This window comes from Schistocerca americana, chromosome 10 (assembly GCF_021461395.2).
Source record: "Schistocerca americana isolate TAMUIC-IGC-003095 chromosome 10, iqSchAmer2.1, whole genome shotgun sequence".
Classification (NCBI taxonomy): domain Eukaryota; kingdom Metazoa; phylum Arthropoda; class Insecta; order Orthoptera; family Acrididae; genus Schistocerca; species Schistocerca americana.
In genome coordinates this window covers 168,036,747-168,060,701 of record NC_060128.1, presented here as the reverse complement: position 1 = coordinate 168,060,701, position 23,955 = coordinate 168,036,747, and the positions used below count along the sequence as shown (strand labels likewise).

At 44.9% G+C, this 23,955-nt stretch overlaps 1 protein-coding gene across 1 annotated transcript in view; it reads left to right on the top strand.

Annotated features, from left to right (window-relative positions):
* Positions 1-23,452, top strand: part of LOC124552343 — a 99,621-nt gene extending 76,169 nt beyond the window's left edge. Inside the window, exons 8-11 of the mRNA XM_047126612.1 lie at positions 408-572; positions 13,595-13,905; positions 20,938-21,097; positions 23,317-23,452. Coding sequence (XP_046982568.1) covers positions 408-572; positions 13,595-13,905; positions 20,938-21,097; positions 23,317-23,452 — 772 coding nt within the window. The remainder of the gene's footprint in view (positions 1-407; positions 573-13,594; positions 13,906-20,937; positions 21,098-23,316) is intronic.
* Positions 23,453-23,955: the final 503 nt, after the last annotated feature.

Here is a 23,955-nt window from a genome sequence, read left to right as displayed (position 1 = left end):
ACGTATAAAGGTATAATATTCTCTGACATTTCATCTTTAACTGCGGGAGACCTCTTCAGAGGTAAAAGAGTCTAGTCACTGTTTTACTCTGAACGTATCTCTCACAGTCAAAGACAAAACATCTAGGAATACTTTAATACATCGACCATAGCCTCTCGCCTCAGCAATTTAGTCTGCTGTGTTTGGTTTCAGTTCCACTTGCAATGTGCAGGGATATCACTGCATACCAGCACTACAGATGTGTACCACCCAAATAAACAAGAGATTCATTACAGAATTTTCATTTTTTCGAGTTCATAATTCATGACTGGCTGCTCATATCGACCTATTCTTCATAAAAGCAAGTTGTAAAAAGTGTGAGCTACAAACAAGCATGAATCGTTTCTCACCTGTGCACTATCCTGCAGTTCCAACGGCTTCCTCATCTGGCTGCCAGAGTTGCTGAACCGCATGGGCACGTACAGTGAGGCTTACCCCAACCACTTTGCCACTGTGTGTGACGTCATCGCCGTGCTGGCGGGCCAGCTGCCACCACCAGTCACTGTGGAACTGCTCCAGGCCAACTACTCCAGGTAAGCTCAGCGTGCGATGCGTAGGGTGAAGGCAGGAGCTCAGCAGCCATCCCTAGTGGAGCTGTTGGGTATCTGCTCGGCTCTCTTCTGTTAGTGTCCCACTGAGGCATTCCATAAATCTCCTCGACATTGTAGTCTTCAGTCTGAATATTGGCTTGATGCAGTTCTCCCCTACCCTGTGCAAGCCTCTTCATCTCTAAATAGATACTGCAAAGTATATACATTTGAACTTGACACCCACAGTCAAACCTTGGGCTCCTTCTACAAGTTTTGTCCCATACACTTCTCTCTACCATCAAGTGGGCTATTTATTCATCTCTCACAATGTGTATTATCAGTTGAACCCATTTTTAGTCAAGTTGGGCCATAAATTTCTTTCCTTCTCGAATTCGATACTGAACCTCTTCGTTCTCTTCTACCTATCAAATCTTTAGCAATCTTCTGTAGCACCGCATTTCAAACGCTTGTATTTTCTACTTCTCTATTCATATGAACCGTTGGCCTCCCATATAAGGCTACACTCCAGAGAAACTTTTAAAAAGACTTGCTAACACACCTGTAATAGATGTTGTCAAACATCACCTTTATACAAAAACATTTCTAGCTGTTACCAGTCTGCATTTTATATCCTACCCAATTTGGCTATAAGTAATCAATTACCACTGGAAAAATACTTCTGCTGGAGCACAAAAAATGCGAATATTCCTCTTTAAAAGACTTCAGCAGAAACGTGGGGAACCAGTTACCTCACTCACTACCGATTTCATCTTGCTTAACAAATATTTTGGTAAACAAACAATCCGCACTTTGTTGTAAATTCTTTTACCCAGTCTCTCTTTGTAGTTACGCTTTCATACTGAGCATCTCCCTGTCTATATGTATCTTTTACCCACAGTCTCCTTTTTCTTCCATTTATTCGCAGTGTATCCCACTGCCACTGCTTCCTCTCCCACATACCCTGTCTCTTTTTGTCTTTCACTCTCAATGCCACTGCCTCCACCATATCTTGGGAGATCAAAAATTCTGGGAGGTTCAACTTACTTTTACCCCTACACATATGTATTTAAAATTTTGCTGCAAAATACGACCTCCCCTATACCTATGTGTTATAGTTCGCAGGTCTGGAAGGGTCAAAACCTCCCTCTCCCCCTCCCCAATCTATGTATGGTCTCCACTCTCTGTATTTTTCATTTCCACTGTGTGCTCTGTCTTTTGATTCCATTGCTTCTGACTCCATTCCCCTCTCAGTTTCATATCAGCATACATACCGGTGCAGAGTGAAAATTCATTCTGGAATGACTGTTTTGCATAGACTACATTATTTGAGCAGCTCTACAGATGTCGTAAACTAAAACACAGTGTTGTATCTTTTAAAAGTTGTGAGTAACGTTTGTAATAACAATGTTAATAATTTAGCTTCTGCGAATAACTATCCAGATTCGAGCCAAATCGATGTGCACTGAAAAATAGTAAGTACGAAAAAGACCAAGCGCAGGTCATGTAAGAGAAATTTACAGTCCCGCACCAGCTCTAAATTGACAGTTGGTGGTGGTAAGTTCCTATGGGACCAAACTGCTGAGGTCATTGGTCATTGACAGTTGGTACGGTACAATCACACTTCATTAATTAGCCAGTGTGTGCGGAAGCCTGTCCCCATATTAAATCTCTTAACCCCATAACAGAGGTGCGTTTCAGCATTTTCATTATTTTCGGTATCTAAATCAATACTGTGCATTACTCGGTGAGTTGCTGTTTAAATGCCTCTGTGCGTACTGTAATTAGTTTAATCTTATTTTATGGTCGCTATGAGAGAGATATGTAGGGATTTTTACTAATTCCAAGATTATACACGTAGAACTGGTTATAAGTTGGCTGTTGTAGGATAACTGAATCCTCAAGCACATGTCAGTTCAGTTCTTCCAGCATCTCTGAAAGCCAAACGAACCTGTTAACATTCATGCTGCCCTTCTCTGGATACATTCAACATCCCTTGTTCGACCTACACGCTCCAGCCACACTGACATGACCACCACCTATATTTGCTGTTAATGTACAATAACCACTCACAGATGGCAAAAATAGCAGTGAAGGGTCAATAAACGGAGTCAGGTGGACTGTGTGGAAAACAGTGCAGTTGTTGATGTAATGCAGAAATGCAGCGATTTCTCTGATGTTCAAAAATGGTTCAAATGGCTCTGAGCACTATGGGACTTAACTGCTGAGGTCATCAGTCCTCTAGAACTTAGAACTACTTAAACCTAACCAACCTAAGGACATCACACACATATATGCTCAAGGCAAGATTGGAACCTGCGACCGTAGCGGTCGCGCGGTTTCAGACTGTAGCGCCTAGGACCGCTCGTCCACTCAGGCCGGCTTCTCTGATGTCCAGAAGGGCATCTCCGTTGACGTTTTGGCCGAGGTTGGAGATGTTTCCGAAATGGTTTGGTTTGTAAAGTGTTCACGTGCCACCACGGTTAAAGAATACCATGCACGGCAAAATGGCACTATCCAAAACTGGGTTCAAGGAAATTGGCGAGCCACGACTTTTGAATGACGGCTGTGGAGATGTGTGTGGGCGAATAGATACGCAACTGTTGAGCAAGTGCCATCCAGATGAACCTAGGGGATGCCAACAGTGTCTCCTCAATGACCGATCAGCAACCGTTGCTTCGTATGGGTCTCAGCAGCAGGTAGCTGGTTCATGCAACCATGCTGACAGCTATTCTTCGATGTTGAAGGCTGGAATTTGCACAGCAATACCACAACTGGATATGCACTGATTGGCTACAATTGGCCTTTGCAGAGGAATCGTGTTTTATGCTCCTTCGGCACTCGCCTTTCTGGGTCACTATGCCTCATGATGGGCGAGATCAAGCAGCCTTATAGGGTACCCTGGCTGGTCTCAAGGCACACTGTGTGTGTAAACACAGCTGACGTCAGAATGCAACAATGCCTAAGTCACACCCAGTGACGCCTATTGTCCTCAGTCGTGGTAGCAACTGCTGCAGTGCCTGTGCACCACTAGATCTACATCTACATACATATTCCGCAATCGAGAATACGGTGCGTGGCGGAGGGTACCTCGTACCACACCTAGCGTCTTCTCTCGCTGTTCCACTCCCAAACAGAATGAGGGAAAAATGACTGCCTATATGCCTCTGTACGACCCCTAATCTCTCTTATCTTATCTTTGTGGTCTTTCCGCGAAATATAAGTTGGCGGCAGTAAAATTGTACTGCAGTCAGCCTCAAATGCTGGTTCTATAAATCTCCTCAGTAGCAATTCACGAAAAGAACGCCTCCTTCCCTCTAGAGACTCCCACCCGAGTTCCTGAAGCATTTCCGTAACACTCGCGTGATGGTCAAACCTACCAGTAACAAATCTAGCAGCCCACCTCCGAATTGCTTCTATGTCCTCCCTCAATCCGACCTGTTAGGGGTCCCAAACGCTCGAGCAGTACTCAAGAATAGTTCGTATTAGTGTTTTATAAGCAGTCTCCTTTACACATGAACCACATCTTCCCAAAATTCTACCAATGAACCGAATACGACTATCTGCCTTCCCCACAACTGCCATTAAATGCTTGTCCCACTTCATATCGCTCTGCAATGTTACGCCCAAATATTTAATCGACGTGACTGTGTCAAGCGCTACACTACTAATGGAGTATTCAAACATTACGGGATTCTTTTTCCTATTCATCCGCATTAATTTACATTTATCTATATTTAGAGTTAGCTGCCATTCTTTACACCAATCACAAATGCTGTCCAAGTCATCTTGTATCCTCCTACAGTCACTCAACGACGACACCTTCCCGTACACCACAGGATCATCAGCAAATAGCCGCACATTGCTATTCACCCTATCCAAAAGATCATTTATGTAGATAGAAAACAACAGCGGACCTACCACACCTCCCTGGGGCACTCCAGATGGTACCATCACCTCCGATGAACACTCACCATCGAGGACAACGTACTGGGTTCTATTATTTAAGAAGTCTTCGAGCCTCTCACATACTTGGGAACCAATCCCATATGCTTGTACCTTAGTTAGGAGTCCGCAGTGGGGCACCGAGTCAAACGCTTTCCGGAAGTCAAGGAATATGTCATCCGTCTGATACCCTTCATCGATGGTTCGCAAGATATCATGTGGAAAAAGGGCTAGTTGCGTTTCGCAGGAGCGATGCTTTCTGAAGCCGTGCTGATGCATGGACAGAAACTTCTCTAAATGGCTCTGAGCACTATGGAAATCAACTTCTGAGGTCATTAGTCCCCTAGAACTTAGAACTAGTTAAACCTAACTAACCTAAGGACATCACACACATCCATGCCCGAGGCAGGATTCGAACCTGCGACCGTAGCCGTCTCGCGGTTCCAAACTGCAGTGCCTAGAACCGCACGTCCACTTCGGCCGGCAGAAACTTCTCTGTCTCGAGGAAATTCATTATATTCGAACTGAGAATATGTTCGAGAATCCTGCAACAAACCGATGTTGAGGATATTGGTCTGTAATTTTGAGGATCCGTCCTTCTACCCTTCGTATATACAGGCGTCTCTTGCGCTTTTTTTCGAGTCGCTCGGGACTTTACGTTGGGCAAGAGATTCGCAATAAATGCAAGCTAAGTAAGGAGCCAATGCAGTAGAGCACTCTCTGTAAAACCGAATTGGGATCCCATCAGGACCTGGCGATTTATTTATTTTCAACCCATTCAGCTGCTTCACAACCTCAGGGATGTTTATCACTATGTCCTCCATATGGGAATCTGTACGAGACTCAAACGGCGGTATGTTTGTACGATCCTCCTGCGTGAAAGATTTATCAAATGCTAAATTTAAAATTTGAGCTATACGTTTTGCTCTCTTCCGTTGCCAGGCCAGACTGATCAGTGAGTGACTGGACGGAAGCCTTCGACCCGCTTACCGATTTTACGTAAGACCAGAATTTCCTTGGGTTTTCAGCGAGATCTTTTGCTAAGGTATGACGGTGGTAGTGGTTGTATGCTTCGCGCATCGCTCTTTTTACAGCAGCGCTAACCTCTACTAACTTTTGCCTGTCCTCATTCTCCCGGTCTTTCTTGTACCGCGAGTGCAACTGTCTTTGCTTCCTGAGTATTCTCCGAATTGCGCTGTTAAACCACGGTGGGGTCTTTCCAGTCCGTAACCCACTTTTACGGCACGTACGTGTCCAATGCGTGATTTAAAATGTGTTTAAAATTTGCCCACAATTTTTCGACGTCCATCGTACCGGAAGTAAATGAAGTCGATTCATTTACTAAGTCGGATGCTAACAACCGCGATTCACGAAAAGAACGCCTCCTTTCCTCGAGCAAGCCTGGACCGCCCAGATCCTTCAGAGTTGTGTCAGCTAAGGACCAGCCGCACATCTCGTTGTCTCCAATCATGCGTATAAGTGCAATAGCCTATGCCAGATGCCTAGCAGCAATGCCAGCATCACCCCACATTCTTAGACGAGGACACTGGCCAAAGATGTCCAGGCAGCTAGGAGGCCACGAGGTTGCGCCTCCCACAGCTGAATCGTAGGCAGCCTGCAGTCCAGCAGCCGAAGTCAGTCAGAGGGCAGAGGCCAGCTAGACGCCATCTCCCCATGTTGGTGAAACTTTCCCAAGTCTCACAGCTGCCACGCCTCAGGTATTGTGTGCCTCATGCCGAAACTCGACGAATTAATCAATGGCAAGTTGGCAACCGATTTCCATCACCAATGGTGAATCGTGGTTTTTCTGAAATTCAATTGCTTACCATTCTCTCCAGTTCAAGACGCAGACGGAATGGCAGCACGAGCGGCTGCTTTGAGCCCCTAATCTCGATTATTTATACTCTACGCCGATGATTTGACACTAGTTGTACAAAGTAAAACACTTGGGGAAGGAGCGAACGTACTCACAGAAGATCTGGAGTCGTTGAATTCCTATTATAAAAAATGGCGACTCTGCCCTAATCCAACCAATACTGAGGTGTGTGCTTTCCACTTGAACAATAAAATCGCCCACCAGGAACTGAATGCAAACTTCTGTGAACAAAGAGTGAAACACAACGTCAACCCCAAGTACCTTGGCATAACACTAGACCGCTCCCTGACTTACAAAAAACATCTAGAAAACGTAAGCCAAAAGCTAAAGAGTCGCAACAACATCCTGAGAAAATTGGCTGGCTCGACTTCGGGAGCTCAAGCATCCACCTTACGTACTGCCGCAATAGCCCTGGTATATCCTGTTGCCGAATATTGCTCTGCTGTCTGGCATTCGAGCACTCATACTAAGCAAATCGACGTCCAGTTGAACGAGTGTATGAGGACAATAACGGGTAATATTAAACCCACCCCAGTCCCTTGGATGCATACTCTAAGCAATATCCCACCTCCACAATTGAGAAGGCAAGAAGCAGCAGCAAGAGAGTGATCAAAAATTCATGACTCAGATTACCCACAGAATCTACCAATCCATGATGTTTTGAACGAAATACCATCGACCCGCTTGAAGTCACGGAAGCCTATATGGGTTAATACACAAGAACATCAACCTTACATCAAGGAGCAATGGCGGCACTTTTGGAATGATTCTGGAATTAATAAACAAGGTATCCAAGATCCTACTCTGGAATTACCGGGCATTGACCTGAAGAGATGCACCTGGACTAAATTAAACCGTATCAGAACGGGCCATGCAAGATGCAATGCATATAAGTACAAGTGGGGCCTATGCGACTCACCAGCCTGTGACTGTGGAGCACCAGAACAGAACGCACGCCATATTATTGAGGAATGCCCGTTAAAAAGATACGCCGCACCTGTCTCTGAGTTTATATATGTGAAACGCTCTCCTTTGGATTGGCTGTGCAATCTAGATATTGAGCTTTAAACATATGAATCAGTTTCTACTCAGACTTGCCAAGCTTTTAACGTGTAGTTATTTCGTCTTGAGTGTTTGTACTTTATCCTTTTGTGCTAATGGTTGTTTTTTACACATATACTATTTACACATTGTTTTTTATACATTTCGTTTACATATTGTTGTACTTAATTAAAATATTGTCGCTGTATTACCATACGCAAAATGAAAAATAAATAAAATACTCTTATATCTACCCTTCTGTCAGAGTCATACTAGAGTGAGATGAGTAAGTTTGCTTCATTCTGCTTGTCACGTGCGATTTTCCTAGTTCTCTGTACCGCTCAAGCACGGGTTGCTCAGCCCTGTTAAATTCACGGTGTGGGAGTTTCGTGGTAGCAAGCAAGCGCCCGAGTTACAAAACATTACCTCACTCTTCGTCAACGATGTCCAGTACAGCAAGCCCTTCTGGCTGGGATTGTTTGACATAATGCCAACAATACCGTCGAATGGCTTACTCGATCAGCACACCGGCTGGACTGGCCTCCACTGCCTGGCAGCACATAGAAATAAAACTTTTTAAAAATCCTACACTACTGGCCATTAAAATTGCTACACCACGAAGATGACGTGCTACAGACGCTACAGAAGGAAGATGCTGTGATATGCAAATGATTAGCTTTTCAGAGCTTTCACACAAAGTTGGCGCCGGTGGCGACACCTACAACGTGTGACATGAGGATAGTTTCCAACCGAGTTCTCATACACAAACAGCAGTTGGCCGGCGTTGCCTGGTGAAACGTTGTTGGGATGCCTCGTGTAAGGACGAGAAATGCGTACCATCACGTTTCCGACTTTGATGAAGGTCGGATTGTAGCCCATCGTGATTGCGGTTTATCGTCTCGCGACATCGCTGCTCGCGTTGATCGAGATCCAATGACTGTTAGCAAAATATGGAATCCGTGGGTTCAGGAACGTAATACGGAACGCCGTGCTGGATCCCAGCGGCCCCGTATCACCAGCAGTCGAGATGACAGGCATCTTATCCGCACGGCTGTAACGGATCCTGCAGCTACGTCTCAATCCCTGAGTCAACAGATGGTGACGTTTGCAAGACAACAACCATCTGCACGAACAGCTCGACGACGTTTGCAGCAGCATGGACTATCAGCGCGAAGACCGTGGCTGCGGTTACCCTTAACGCTGCCTCACAGACAGGAGCGCCTGCGACGGTGTACTCAACGACGAACCTGGGTGCACGAATGACAAAACGTCATTTTTTCGGATGAATCCAGGCTCTGTTTACAGCATCATGATGGTCGCATCCGTGTTTGACGACATCGCGGTGAACGCACATTGGAAACGTGTATTCGTCATCGTCATACTGGCTTATCACCCGGCATGATGGTATGGGGTGCCATTGGTTACACGTCTCGGTCACCTCTTGTTCGCATTGACGGCACTTTGAACAATGGGGGGGGGGGGGGGGGGTGGGGTTGTCCAGTGGGGACTGAACCCCACAATAACCCTGGGCTCGGTGTGGAGCGGCGGTGGGGTGGGTGGACTGCTGTGGCCTGTTGTGGGGTTGTGGACCATTGTTGTAGGCTACTGCAGGACGAAGCCTCTCCGTCGTTTCTAGCTCCCCAGTTCAATACACACACAACCTATGTCTTTCCTGAGGCGTCAGGCTAATTCCACACCAAAATTCATCAAATTCATTTCAGCAAAAAAATGGCTCCGAGCACTACGGGACTTAAGTTCTGAGGTTATCAGTCCCCTAGAACTTAGAACTACATAAACCTAACTAACCTAAGGACCTCACACACATCCATGCCCGAGGCAGGATTCGAACCTGCGACCGTAGCGGTCGTGAAGTTCCGGAATGTAGCTCCTAGAACCGCTCGGCCACCCCGGTCGGCTTATTTCAGCCGTTCTTTCGTTACAATGTAATAATATTATGACGGCTTGCTGAAAGAAATTGCTTAGAATTTCTTACGTGAAGATTTTTAAAGCTTTGTAAATAAAACAAACTGTATTAACATTCCATATATCTTTTCTTCGTGTCTACATATATTTCTCGACATAGTCATCTTGTCGATGAACAAAGTTCCACCACCTCTGCTTGCACCACTTCATCACTATGAAAGTGAAGTCCTCAAAGGTGTTCTATAAGTTTTGGGAACAGAAGAAAATAGGATGGGGTCCAGTCTGAACCGTATGGGGGATGATTGATAACAACTGATGCTCCTCCACCAACACATTCATTGCTTTATTTTGCTCAGTTTTTTTCGAGTCATTGTATTTTTAACTCCATATTTCCTGGTTTTTCCTACTGCTCTCCTCATAAACTTCTCTTATGTGGCAATAATCCTACGTACATATTCATTTTGTAGTGCTGATCTGTCCACACCATACACTGTAACTGGTACCTTAAATGCAATCTAAATACACATTTTAATTTTCATACTTATCTCTTTCTTAGTTCTGTTAAGTACCTCTTGTTCTATACTCGCATTAGTTACTTAGTATGATGTGAAGATTTTCAAAACTGTCCACTTTTTTAAGAGCGTACTGAGTTTTTCTTCTTGTCTGTCATGTTTTGAAGCTCACATTACTTTTCTTTTGTGTTTATTCGTTATCACTTCTTTTCTTTTCAGTTTCCTCATACCATTCCACTACAACCCACTAAAGTCTTTTTGGAATGCCAGCCACCACGTACCAAGCGTCCAGAGGGAGATGTCAAACCTACCACATACATACATCCTTCCAGAATAGCACAAGACTCTTTTTTAGATTCGATTTGTTTGTTAATATCTTCTGGATACTACAGTCGCCTGTAAATTTATCTTATAGAGCTGATCCTGCTATTCAGTTCCAGTTAATAATCTTCTTCACTGTTCTCGGATCCTCTTCCCCGAAGATTTCATTAATTAGCTGGAAAAAGAGTTTATTTCCCTCCCTAAACAATGTAAAGCATCATAGCCAGAGTTCCATCACTCCAACCACATATTGTCAGATTAACCATTAACACAATGTTCTTTACAATGAGCATAAGGTTCCTCCTTCTCTCTGGTCCGTATACAGTAGAGTAAGTCCATTAAATTACTTTTTACATAACGTTCGTTGCTAATGCAGACTCTTTGGTTATTCCTAGGCGGGCCACCATAACACTTTCCATCGGTAGCTGCACAGGATACTACGTCCACCTCGGCAAATGACGTCTTCCATTCGCCATTTTTGCTCACAGGAGCTACAGGTCCTACCTTTATTCTTGGCTCTGCACAAACGGAAGCGTGGCAACAGCGTTTTGCTCTACTGTAGCTCAATTAACTTAAAATAATACACTACTGGCCATTAAAATTGCTACACCAAGAAGAAATGCAGATGATAAACGGGTATTCATTGGACCAATATATTACACTGGAACTGACATGTGATTAAATTTTCGCGCAATTTGGGTGCATAGATCCTGAGAAATCAGTTCCCAGAAAAGCACCTCTGGCCGTAATAACGGCCTTGATCCGCCTGGGCATTGAGTCAAACAGAGCTTGGATGGCGTGTACAAGTACAGCTGCCCATGCAGCTTCAACACGATACCACAGTTCATCAAGAGTAATGACTGGCATATTGTGATGAGCCAATTGCTCAGTCGCCATTGACCAGACGTTTGCAATTGGTGAGAGATCTGGAGAATGTGCTGGCCAGAGCAGCATTCAAACATTTTCTGTATCCAGAAAGGCCCGTACAGGACCCGTAACATGCGATCGTGCATTATCCTCCTGAAATGTAGAGTTTCGCAGGGAACGAATGAAGGGTAGAGCCACGGGTCGTAACACATCTGAAATGTAGCGTCCACTGTTCAATGTGCCGTCAATGCGAACAAGAGGTGACCGAGACGTGTAACAAATGGCACCCCATACCATCACGCCGGGTGATACGCCAGTATGGCGATGACGAATACACGTTTCCAATGTGCGTTCACCGCGATGTCGCCAAACACGGATGCGACCATCACGGTGCTGTAAACAGAACCTGGATTCACCCGAAAAAATGACGTTTTGCCATTCGTGCACCCAGGTTCGTCGTTGAGTACACCATCGTAGGTGCTCCTGCCTGTGATGCAGCGTCAAGGGTAAGCGCAGCCATGGTCTCCGAGCTGATAGTCCATGCTGCTGCAAACGTCGTCGAACTGTTCGTGCAGACGGATGTTGTCTTGTAAACGTCCTCATCTGTTGACTCAGAGATCGAGACGTGGCTGCACGATCCGTTACAGCCATGCGGATAAGATGCCTGTCATCTCGACTGCTAGTGATACGAGGCCGTTGGGAACCAGCAAGGCGTTCCGTATTACCCTCCTGAACCCACCGATTCGATATTCTGCTAACAGTCATTGGATCTCGACCAACGCGAGCAGCAATGTCGCGAAACGATAAACCGCATTCGCGACAGGCTACATTCCGACCTTTATCAAAGTCGGAAACGTGATGGTACGCATTTCCCCTCCTTACAAGAGGCACCACAACAACGTTTCACCAGGCAAAGCCGGTCAACTGCTGTTTGTGTATGAGTAATCGGTTGGAAACTATCCTCATGTCAACACGTTGTAGGTGTCGCCACCGGCGCCAACCTTGTGTAAATGCTCTGAAAAGCTAATCGTTTGCATATCACAGCATCTTCTTCCTGCCGGTTAAATTTCGCGTCTGTAGCCCGTCATCTTCGTGGTGTAGCAATTTTAATGACCAGTAGTGTAGTTCTCCTCTCTAAATTCACATGAATATCTTCCATTTTCGGAAGATCCTAAGAGTGCTCCTTGGCAGTTCCCAACGAAATGGGATGTTACACTACAGCTATATTTCCAGCATAGAGCAGCTTTAGCTCATTATCCACATTCGAAGCTTCTTCTGCTACATCTACTTCTACATACATAGTCTGCAATCTACCATACGGTGGGTGGTGGAGGGTACCTCGTATCACAACTAGCATCTTCTCTCGCTGTTCCACTCCCAAACAGAACGAGGGAAAAATGACTGCCTATATTCCTCTGTACGACCCCTAATCTCTCTTATCGTTGTGGTCTTTCCGTGAAATATAAGTTGGCGGCAGTAAAATTGTACTGCAGTCAGCCTGAAATGCTGGTTCTGTAATTTTCCTCTGTAGCGATTCACGAAAAGAATGCCTCCTTTCCTCTAGAGACTCCCACCCGAGTTCCTGAAGCATTTCAGTAACACTCGCGTCATGATCAAACCTACCAGTAACAAATCTAGCAGCCCGCCTCTGAATTGCTTCTATGTCCTCCCTCAATCCGACCTGATAGGGATCCCAAACGCTCGAGCAGTACTCAAGAATAGGTCGTATTAATGTTTTATAAGCAGTCTCCTTTACAGATGAACCACATCTTCTCAAAATTCTGCCAATGAACCGAAGACGACTATCTGCCTTCCCCACAACTGCCATTACATGCTTGTCCCACTTCATATCGCTCTGCAATGTTACGCCCAAATATTTAATCGACGTGACTGTGTCAAGCGCTACACTACTAATGAAGTATTCAAACATTATAGGGTTCTTTTTCCTATTCATCTGCATTAATTGACATTTATCTATATTTAGAGTTAGCTGCCTTTCTTTACACCAATCACAGATCCTGTCCAAGTCATCTTGTATCCTCCTACAGTCACTCAACGACGACACCTTCCCGTACACCACAGGATCATCAGCGAACAGCCGCACATTACTATCCACCTTATCCAAAAGATGATTTATGTAGATAGAAAACAACAGCGGACCTACCACACTTCCCTGGGGCACTCCATATGATACTCTCACCTGGGGCACTCCAGATGATACTCTCACCTCCGATGAACACTCACCATCGAGGAGCTCTGTTCAACACTTGCATATCTTTATTATTTTATCTAAAGGTCGTTAAAGAATATGGGTTAGAGATTACCGCCTTTCTTCCTAGGGAATTTTCTTGATTTGTCACCATCAATACGAACTACTCCCACAGGTTACTCAAACACAATCTTCCCGGCAGTCATCAATTTTTGGGTATGCTATTTGTGATATTTTGGGAAAACAAAGAAAACTGCATAAGAGTGTTTTCTCGAAAATTAGAATAAGAGCCTTTTTAGTTAATATTATGAGGAAAATAATAATTAAATTTCAGTGTGATGGAGAGCTACACAGCAGCTGAGGATGTGATAGTCAGCAACTGGACAGTAGAGCTCCTGAGCGCAGAGCCTGGAGCCAACTGGACTACCACCGTGCCGGACGCGATGGTGAGCAACCTGACCAGCTGGGTCGGTGACGTCACCACTGGGGCTGCTTCCCTGGAACTGCCTCCAGCACTGGAGGTGTGCGTCGCCACAGTGAACCCAGTGAGCTTCCAGAATACGCTCATCACGGGCGCGGGCTTTGCTGTCAGCTACATCGCCATCAGCCCCATTATCAAAGTCGTCAGCAAGAAGACCATCCTCGGTAAGCTTCACGCACCATTCAGGACTCCCCACTTACGGTCAGCTTTCGACCAAAGATTCTACCATGTGGTAGAATGTACATTTCATTGGTGTGTCTCGTATTTCTTCTATTTGATAACTGCGTTCACTCCTGAATCTATATCTGTAATCTATGAATCACTGTGAAGTGCATGGCAAAAGGTATATCCACCTATCTTATCCTCAATCTGACCTCAACATCTCTCTCATTAGAGAGGGGTGTTGACTCAGTTTTTCGCACAAGCCAGTGATTAATTGAGGTAGACGAAATGGTAACAAAACACTGTCGTCACGGTCCTGAAGTCAACTGACACCGACTGGATAGTTTGGGTAGCGACTGGTTTTGGTTAATGAATGAACAGTGTAGCGCTACCTGAGACGTGGTAATCACTGGACTTAACGTGAAGGGAGGACCCACCATTACACCTTTTTTCACATATCCTGTTTACTTAACAATATTCTATTTCTATCCGCGGCAGCGCTACGATCGCAGTTCCGAGCATGCGCGGCTGTTACTCTGACTCAAGGAGAAGACATGTACGCCATTTTCAGATCGCTGCTGCCGACGTGTGCTTTGTAGTGCTTCTTTATGATGTCAGCCGTAATTGAAAATGCCGCTGCGTGTGAAATCAGATATAAATGCAAAGAAAGTTAAACCAAAGGAATTTCAACAGCAAATGTGCGAGGTTTACGGACAAAATGCTATGAGTGATTCAATGGTTAGAAGATGGGTCAGACTATTCAGTGAAGGACGTGATCAAGTGCACGATGAAGAACGAAGTGGTTACTGATGAACTGGTTCACACAATTGAACAGAAGGTTAAGCACAACCCTAAGTTTACACTTAGTGCCCTTGCTATGGAAGTTCCGCAAATCTCACGATCACTAATTCATGAAATTGTTACTGAAAAACTGAAATTTCGAAAACTTTGCTCACATTGGGTACCCAAAATTCTTACTGAACAACATAAAAACAATGGATGGGCAGTGCACTTCAGTTTTTGAAACGCTACAGGGAAGAAGGCGATGGTTTTCTTTCTCGGATAGTCATGGGAGATGAAACTTGGGTATCATACGACACCCCTGAAACAAATCAGCAGTCATTGGAATGGAGGCACACTTCATCCCGAAAGAAAGTTAAGCCTAAGTAAATTTGACATGCCGCAAAATCATCTGCACCGTTTTTTGAGACAGAAAAGGCAATTTGCTGCTTGATTTCTTACCAGGAGACCAAACAGTCAATGCACGTGGTTACTGCGAGACCATTAAGAAGTTGTGCCGTGCAATACAGAACAAGCACCGAAAATTACTGTCAAAAGGTGTTTTTTTTTTCGCGATAATGCCCGACCTCACAGGTCGAATGTGACCAAACAACTCTTTCGGGAATTTCACTGGGACGCGTTTGATCATCCTCCATACAGCCCAGAACTCGCTCCTAGCGACTATCATCTCTTCTTAGACTTAAATCTGTCCTTGGTATTCAACACATGACGAGCTGAAAGAACATGTTACCACATGGTTGAATACACAGGAGGCAACCTACTATGAAGAAGGCATACAAAAACTTGTGCCACGCTATGACAAGTGCCTACAAAATTTCGGAAGCTATGTAGAAAAGTGTATAATGTTGTCACATTACGAAAACAATGCCACAACTGCAGCTCATCAGAGTAGAGAGAGGACTGAAAAGTGTGTGTCCCCCAACAATCGGCATATCTGTCGACCAATGAAAATCAAAAAGCACTCCGTCTTCAGGCCACGAGTGACCTACCGGGACCATCCGACCGCCAAGTCATCGTCAGTGGAGGATGCGGATAGGAGGGGCGTAGGGTCAGCACACCGCTCTCCCGGTCGTTATGAAGGCATTCTTGGCCGAAGCCGCTACTATTCGGTCGAGTAGCTCCTCAATTGGCATCACGAGGCTGAGTGCACCCCGAAAAATGGCAACAGCGGATGGCGGCTGGATGGTCACCCATCCAAGTGCCGGCCACGCCCAACAGCGCTTAACTTCGGTGATCTCACGGGAACCGGTGTATCCACCGCGGCAAGGCCGTTGCCCCAGCAATGAAAATTGCCTTAGTAATTTTTTCTGTTCTGAAAAGTTCTTACACACATTATGAAATGTTGCTCGATTCCTGTGCGCAGCCTTAACAAATGGTGTCATGAGTACCAACTTAATGTGCAGTGGCAGGAGAACTATTTTGCTCAGATTCACTAGAGCTTCATTGGCAATATTTTTTTACCCTGTCCCCAGATCTGTCTGTGAAGGCCATTCCCTTGTGTGTAGTAGTCTTCTTTTGCACGACTGTCCCACTCACACAGGCAGCAGCAATACCTATTGTTGGTGTAACCTCCTTGCAAACCCAACAGCATCACAATGACTTTGGAATCTCCACACACCACCCATTCATGCTTATTATAATTAACACTGTTTACAATGGATTTCAACATAGTATAACATTCTTTAGATAAGGAGCCATCTATAATGAGTCTCCACTTGTCTGGTTTGTATGTAAGGTTCAGGTCTTCCAACAAACTGTCAGTGTCACTACAGAATGTAATGTCGCCTTCAGTATCAAACTGACACTCAACCTTGCCATGTCAGTGAGGAGATTCCACTTCTCTAGTCGTGAAGGCAAGAGGTCAGCTTTGAACGACGTAAATCCCTAACCAGAGCAGAGCTTTGAGTTCACACTGTGTGATTCTGCGTGGTTCTCCAGGTGACAATGTTGGCGTAAAAGTAGGGCCAGTGTGCAGATGACAGCACTGTTTCGGCTGTATGTGCCGACTCAGCTCCATCGCAACCACTATTTGAATGTGGTACATGTGGGGGAACATGAACTGGCAATCCTTCGCTATGAGCCACAGGGCGAATGACAGATGGGATGTCAAGGTGCAGGGAATGGCAATTGAATCTCAATGTAGACAAGTGTAATGTGCTGCAAATACATAGAAAGAAAGAAAGATTTTTTATCATTTAACTACAATGTAGCAGATCAGCAGTTGGAAGCAGTTAAATCCATAAATTATCTGGAAGTAGGCATTACGAGTGATTTAAAATGGAATGACCATATAAAATCAATCGACAGCAAAGCAGATGCCAGACTGAGATTCATTGGAAGACTCCTAAGGAAATGCAGTCCGAAAACAAAGGAAGTAGGTTACAGTACACTTGTTCGCCACTGCTTGAATACTGCTCACCAGTGTGGGATCCGTACCAGATAGGGTTGATAGAAGAGATTCAGAAGATCTAACAGAGAGCAGCGCGCTTCGTTACAGGATCATTTAGTAATCGCGAAAGCGTTACGGAGATGATAAACTCCAGTGGAAGAGAGACGCTCAGAAGCTCGGTACGGGCTTTTGTTGAAGCTTCGAGAACATACAATCACCGAGGAGTCAAGCAGTATATTGCTCCCTCCTACGTATATCTCGCGAAGAGATCATGAGGATAAAATTAGAGAGTGATTAGAGCCCAACCGTCAGGTGACTTGCGGAGTATGGATGTAGATGTAGATGTAAACGTCAGTACAGATATTTGGATTTAGGTTATGTCTTGTTGATATGCCTGCCATCATTGGCGATGATGTGGCGCACACTAACAGCGAAATTCTGCTTGACCCGTTGAAGTGTCATAACATCGAAGTTGTCGATGACCTGCTGAATAGCTGTTCTCAGCTAAGCAACAGATTTGGGTTGTTGCTGTACACCTTGTCTTTAATATAGCCCCACAAAAAGTAGTCGCATGTGTTCAGCTCCAGAGAATATGGTGGCCAATCGAGTCTCATGCCAGTGGCCTCTGGGTACCCCAAAGCCAGAATGCGATTCCCAAAATGCTGCTCCAGGACATCGAACACTCCCCTACTTCGATGGGGTCGAGCTCTGTCTTGCACGAACCATATCTTGTCGAAATCAGAGTCACTTTGGCTAATGAGGATGAAACCATCTTCCAAAACCTTCACCGGCCGTTCGGTAGTCACCACGTCTTCAAGGAATCTCGCACCGAGTACTCCGTGACTGGACATTGAACACCACACAGTCACCCGTTAAGGGCGAAGAGAATTCTCGATCGCGGAATGCGGATTTTCAGTCCCCTAAATGCGTCAACTTTCCTTATTGACAAACGGATCCAACTGAAAGTGAGCTTCGTCGCTAAGCGAAACCAAATATGTGCATACTAATTCCCATCATGCCCCGTGACCAACTGTGCAGTTTGAACGTTCTAATGCAAACCGTTCAGAAGTTATGACGATTTTCATGTGGTTCAATAATTGTAGCTCTGTAGGTACCTGGCCTACAACTTCTTATAGAGGATAGGTTAAGGAAAGGCAAACCAACGTTTATAGCATTTGCAGACTTAGAGTAAGCTTTTGGCAATGTTGATTGGAATATTCTCTTCCAAATTCTGAACGTGGCAGGGGTGAAAGATAGGGAGTGGAGGCTATTTACAATTTGTACGGAAGCCACATGGCAGTTATAAAAGTCGAGGGGCAGAAAAGGGAAGAAATGGTTGAGAAGGGTGTGAGACAGGGTTGTAGCTATCCCTGATGTTACTCAACTTGTGTGTTAAGCAAGCAGTAAAGGAAACAAAAGAATAATTTGGAGTAGGAAATAAAGTCCAGATAGAAGAAATAAAAACTTTTTGGTTTGCTGATGACATTATAATTCAGTCGGAGACAGCAAAGGACTTGGAAGAACAGTTTAATGGAATGGACAGGGTCTTGAAAGAGGATATAAGATGAACATCAACAAAATCAAAACAAGGATATTGGAATGTAGTCGAATTAAATCAGGTAATGCTGAGGGAATTAGATTAGGAAATGAAACACTTCAAATAGTAAGTGCGTTTCTCTATTTGGGCAGCAAAATAACTGATGATGATCGATGTAGAGAGGATATAAAATGTAGACTGGCGATAGCAAGAAAGGCGTTTCTGAAGAAGACATCGAGTACAGATATGTCAGGAAGTCCTTTCTGAAAGTATTTGTATGGAGTGTAGCCATGTATGGAAGTGAAACGTGGACCCTAAATAGTTTAGACAAGAAGAGAATAGAAGCTTTCGAAATGCGGTGCTACAGAAGAATGCTGAGGATTAGCTTGCTGGATCACATAACTAATGAGGAGGTATAAAATAGAATTGGGAAAAAGAGGAATTTGTGGCTCAACTTGACTACAAGAAGGGATCGGTTGGCAGGACACATTCTGAGGCATCAAGGGATCACTAGTTTAGTATTGGAGGTCGGAGGGAAATTTGGGTGTTAAAAATCATAGAGGGAGACCAAGAGATGAGTACAGTAAGCAGATTCAGAAAGACGTAGGATGCAGTAGTTACTCGGTGATAAAGAGACTTGCAGAGGATAGAGTAGTGAGGAGAACTGCAAACCAGACTTTAGACTGAAGACCACAACGACAGGAAAATCGTCAAACAAGCATTGACCAAAGAACACGAGACAGAAGCCAATAGGCAGTTTGTCAACTGATGTGTCAGTTTAGCTGTAGACTGAATATACATACACATTAAGTAAAATAAACCTCACCTCTGAGTTTGCGATGCCATGTGCATTGTTTCATGGAGAGCAATAATACGGTTCTTCAGGAGGCTACCAGAGTGGAAATTCCTCATGATGTCTTTATTTCATAATATTTTTACACCAAATTTTGTTCACCTTCAAAGTATTCTCCAATCAAAATGCACTTCTTCAAACGATGCTTCGATTATTCAGAACAGTTTTTTAATTCACTTATTGGGATGTTCGTTATGTCTTCCACAGTGGCAAAATGCTTTTGTTTCGTATCCCTTTTGAATCTGAAAAAAAAAAAAAAAAAAAAAAAAAAAAAAAAAAAAAAAAAAATCACAGAGGGCTAGATCCGGTAAGTAGGGGGGGGGGGGGGGGGGGGGGGAGGGGTTGACAATCGGTGTCATGCTGTTTTTGGTCAAAAACAGCTGTACGGAGGGGGCGGTGTGGGCCAACGTGTTATCATGATGGAAGAACCAGTCGCCTGTGCGCCAAAGATCTATCCTTCTCTTCCAGATACTCGCCCTCAACATTTCCAAAATCTCCAAGTAGAGCTCCTGGTTGACAGTTTGACCCAGGAGAATGAAGTCCACTTGCACAACACCTCTGCAATCGAAGAAACAAATGAGCAACCTCTTGATGATTGACTTCAATTGGCGAGCTTCTTTGGGACGAGAAGAGTCACTTGTCTTCCAGTGGCTTCGAAAAAAAATTCAGGGTCCTCTTTGAGCTGATAGTGAAGCCCAAAACGTGCCTGAAGTCGATGCTCGCTTTGTTCGTCTGCGAGAAGGTGAGGGACAAATTTGGCTGCAACACTTCTCATGTGCAAATCTTCAGACAAAATCCTTTGAGTTGAACTCCATGATAATCTAGACATCTCACAAAGTTGATTAATGGTTCGGCAACGGTCTTCACGAACGAGGGGATTCATTTTGACGACTTTTTGGTCACTTCTTGACACTGACTGGCTTCCTGAACGGGGATGGTTTACAACTGCCATTTGTCCATTTTTAAAATTTGAAAACCGCTCTTAGACTCTGGTTTTACTTAGGGCAGCATCCTCTCAAGCAGTCTTAAGCATTACAATAGTTTCCAAGGCGGATTTCCCCAAAAGGAAACAAAATTTCAACAGCCACGCGTTGCTCTCGACAATCTGCCATCACGTTTTTGCCGAAATGGAGAAAGTTGCTTTACTAAAAATCTCTCACGGGCGAACCAATGCAGGCACAGTGACACAGGTGCGCACACACACTCACGTGCCGTGACGGTAACGGACACCTGGTCGAACAATGGGTTCCCCCTCTCTTACTCTCCACCGCAGCCCAATTCCCATTACTTTTGCCTCCCTCCCCGCCGCTCCCGCCCCCCCCCCCCCCCTGCCATCGTATTGTGGGACCACTATTATTTCATTCTTTGGAAGCTGCACAGTGATGTACAAGTTTAGGTGTAGACCCACCCAGACCATTCCCCAGAACTACTGACGGGTGCCGCTGCCGTTACAGCGGTGTGCCTGACGGTGTCCGGGGCGTGCGGCGTGGCCGTTCTGTGGGCGCAGACCGACCTGGAGGTGCTGCTGCTGCCGATGGCCTTCATCGTGCTCTCCGGGATGTGCGTGTCCGTCGTCAACGTCGTCGTCGTCGATACCGTCCCCACCTATCTCAGGTAAGCCACCACAGTTCTTGCCAGCACTTCCAAATGTGGTGCACAGATTTCATTTTCTCTTCGAGTGCATATGAGCGACACGAACAGGGTCAGTCCAACAAGCACTGAGGAACTGTTTTGTGTACGTTTACAAGTATCTGTACGGTGATCACCAGCTGAAAAATAAGAGTTAAAGGCAGTACTAAGCAAAGGAGAGAAGGCTGAAACGTGGAAGGAATTAATCATAAATATTGTCAAGTCCTTTACACTGAAGCGCCAGAGTAACTGGTATTGGCATGCGTATTGAAATACAGAGTTATGTAAAAAGGCAGAATACAGCGCTGCGGTCAGCAACGCCTAAATAAGGCAACAAGTGTCTGGCGCAGTTGTTAGATCGGTTACTGCTGCTACAATGGCAGGTTATCAAGATTTAAGGGAGTTTGTACGTGGTGCTATAGTCGGCGCAACGAGCGATGGGACACATCGTCTCCGAGGTAGCGATGAAGTGGGGACTTTCCCGTTCGACCATTTCACGCGTGTACCGTGAATATCAGCAAACCGATAAAACATCAAATCTGCGACATCGCTGTGGCCGACAGTCCATTGGTAGGTTTCTGAAGGTGTGTAATATAAGATGTCTACGCACAGTTGATGTAATTCACGTAAATAATGGGCTACCAATTTGCGTACATGGTGATGGCTCCCAATAGCCACGCAGAAGGATTTACATTGGGCGAATTTGCTCGCCGAGACATCAATGTGCGTTCACTGAAATGCTCCTCAGACCACTGTAGCACGATTCTGTATCTGAAACATGGACAATTATACTGCTGAAAGATGACATCGCCTTCAGAGAAGACATCAAGCATGAGGGGATGCAGGTATGCACAGCTGTCAGCATGTCTTTGATTACTACCACAAGTCCCTTGCAAGTGCAGAAAACGTCCCCAGTAGCACAATACTGCTCCCACCCGCCTGCATCCATGCATGTTTCGAACCACCGTTCACCTTGATGACGGAGTTTATGGATGCGACGATAGACTTGTGTAGCAAAATTATGTAATTCATGCGAAAAGCCAACACGTTTCCATTGATCTATGGACGAATCCCGATGTTCTTGTGCCCACTGCAGTCATAATTGATGATCTCGTTGAGTCAGCATGTGAACATGTAAGGGTGGTCTCCTGCGCAGGTCCGTGTTCAACAATGTGCGATGAAAAACGTGCTCTGAAACACTTGTGCATCCACCAGCATTGTGCTCTTTCCACAGAGACGCTACAGACCGCCATCTACCCTACTTTGCAGAGCAGACAATTCTCCGAACATCACATTCTGTGAAGAGTCAGGGGCGTCCAACTATTTAGCGTCCAGTGGTAGTTTCAGTGTTGTTCTACGTCTTTCTATAGATGCTCATGCCACCAGCACATGAACGTTCGACCACCTTCTCTGTTGTCGAGACACTCATTCACGAGCTATGCACAATAATAACCCACCCTTTCTCAAAGCCACTGAGCTCAATTTATATATCCATTTGCAGCGCATATCTTCGCTAGGCTGATGCCTATCCATGTCTGCTTTGCTTATGTACTTTCATTACAGAGTCACGTGCTCGGAAGGCCACCATGCGGCATCCAACGCCATCGTGTACAGCAATCATTAAGTTTTGGCTGATTAGTGTATTTTCGGTACCACTAAGCCTGCCACCACTAGCCACACCAATGCAAGAGGCATGTATGGGTAGAGCACCACTGGTATTCCAATGTTTGCGTAACCATTTTAACACAAAACTGAAATGTTGAGGAATTTGGATACTTACTCGTATGTGACCTGTATGATGGGGCTGGCACCGGCATACTGCCCCAAACGTAAATTTTATCGTTTAAAACTGCAGTATGTCAAAGTCTGCAAATCGGACAAACTGATCATATAGCAAATTCAAGCTGAGCCTATGCAGGCAATAAAGGCACATACACTTTCTGCTATCGAATCGATAACACGGTAGGTTAATATTAGAGACCAGCTGTTCTAGTTTACAGACTTGACTTTAATATAAGACCTCTCTATTCGGCAAGTGGGACATAGGTTGGTCAGAGTGGAGCACAGTAAGGTTTTTATGTCAGCTGGGATCCTGCATAAACAGCCCTCTCTCTCTACTGATTATCGCGTATCACCGAGTGAACATGTTTTACCTCTCAATTACCAAAATTACAGAGCTGTTGGTGTGCATTTTCTTATTGCAGAGCCATGGCGGTGTGCCTGTCGCTGTGTTTCGGCCGCCTGGGCACCTTTATCACGTCCCTCATGCTGGGTGCCCTCATAGACTCCAACTGCGTCCTCGCCATCGCCATCCTTGGAGGATACGTCGTTGGTATGTAGACGTCAGTTGAGTATTTGGGTGTCCTTTGGACCATGAAAGTGTCCTCTCACTATGACAGAGAATGAGTTAGTTTCACAATTATATATAGTACATGTTCTCAGAAGAAAATAACGCAACATGTTTACCAAAGTGTTTATTTATATTTTCACGTACAGTATGACCATTAACAAAATCGACAAACTTGGTTCAAATGGCTGTGAGTAGTATGGGACTTAACATCTGAGATCATCAGTCCCCTAGACTCAGAACTACTTAAACCTAACTAACCTAAGGACATCACACAAATCCATACCCGAGGCTGATTCGAACTTGCGACCGTAGCAGCAGCGCGGTTCCAGACTGAAGTAAATTGTGTTTCAAAATATTTTCTTAAAGAATTTACTGTATTTACTAGCGATTCATCAAGAACATTAACACAATTAATCACGCTAGGGGAGCGTGGAAGTAGTTGCCAGGAATTAAGTGATGGAAAATGAAATTACTTCTAACAAATGTGAATTTT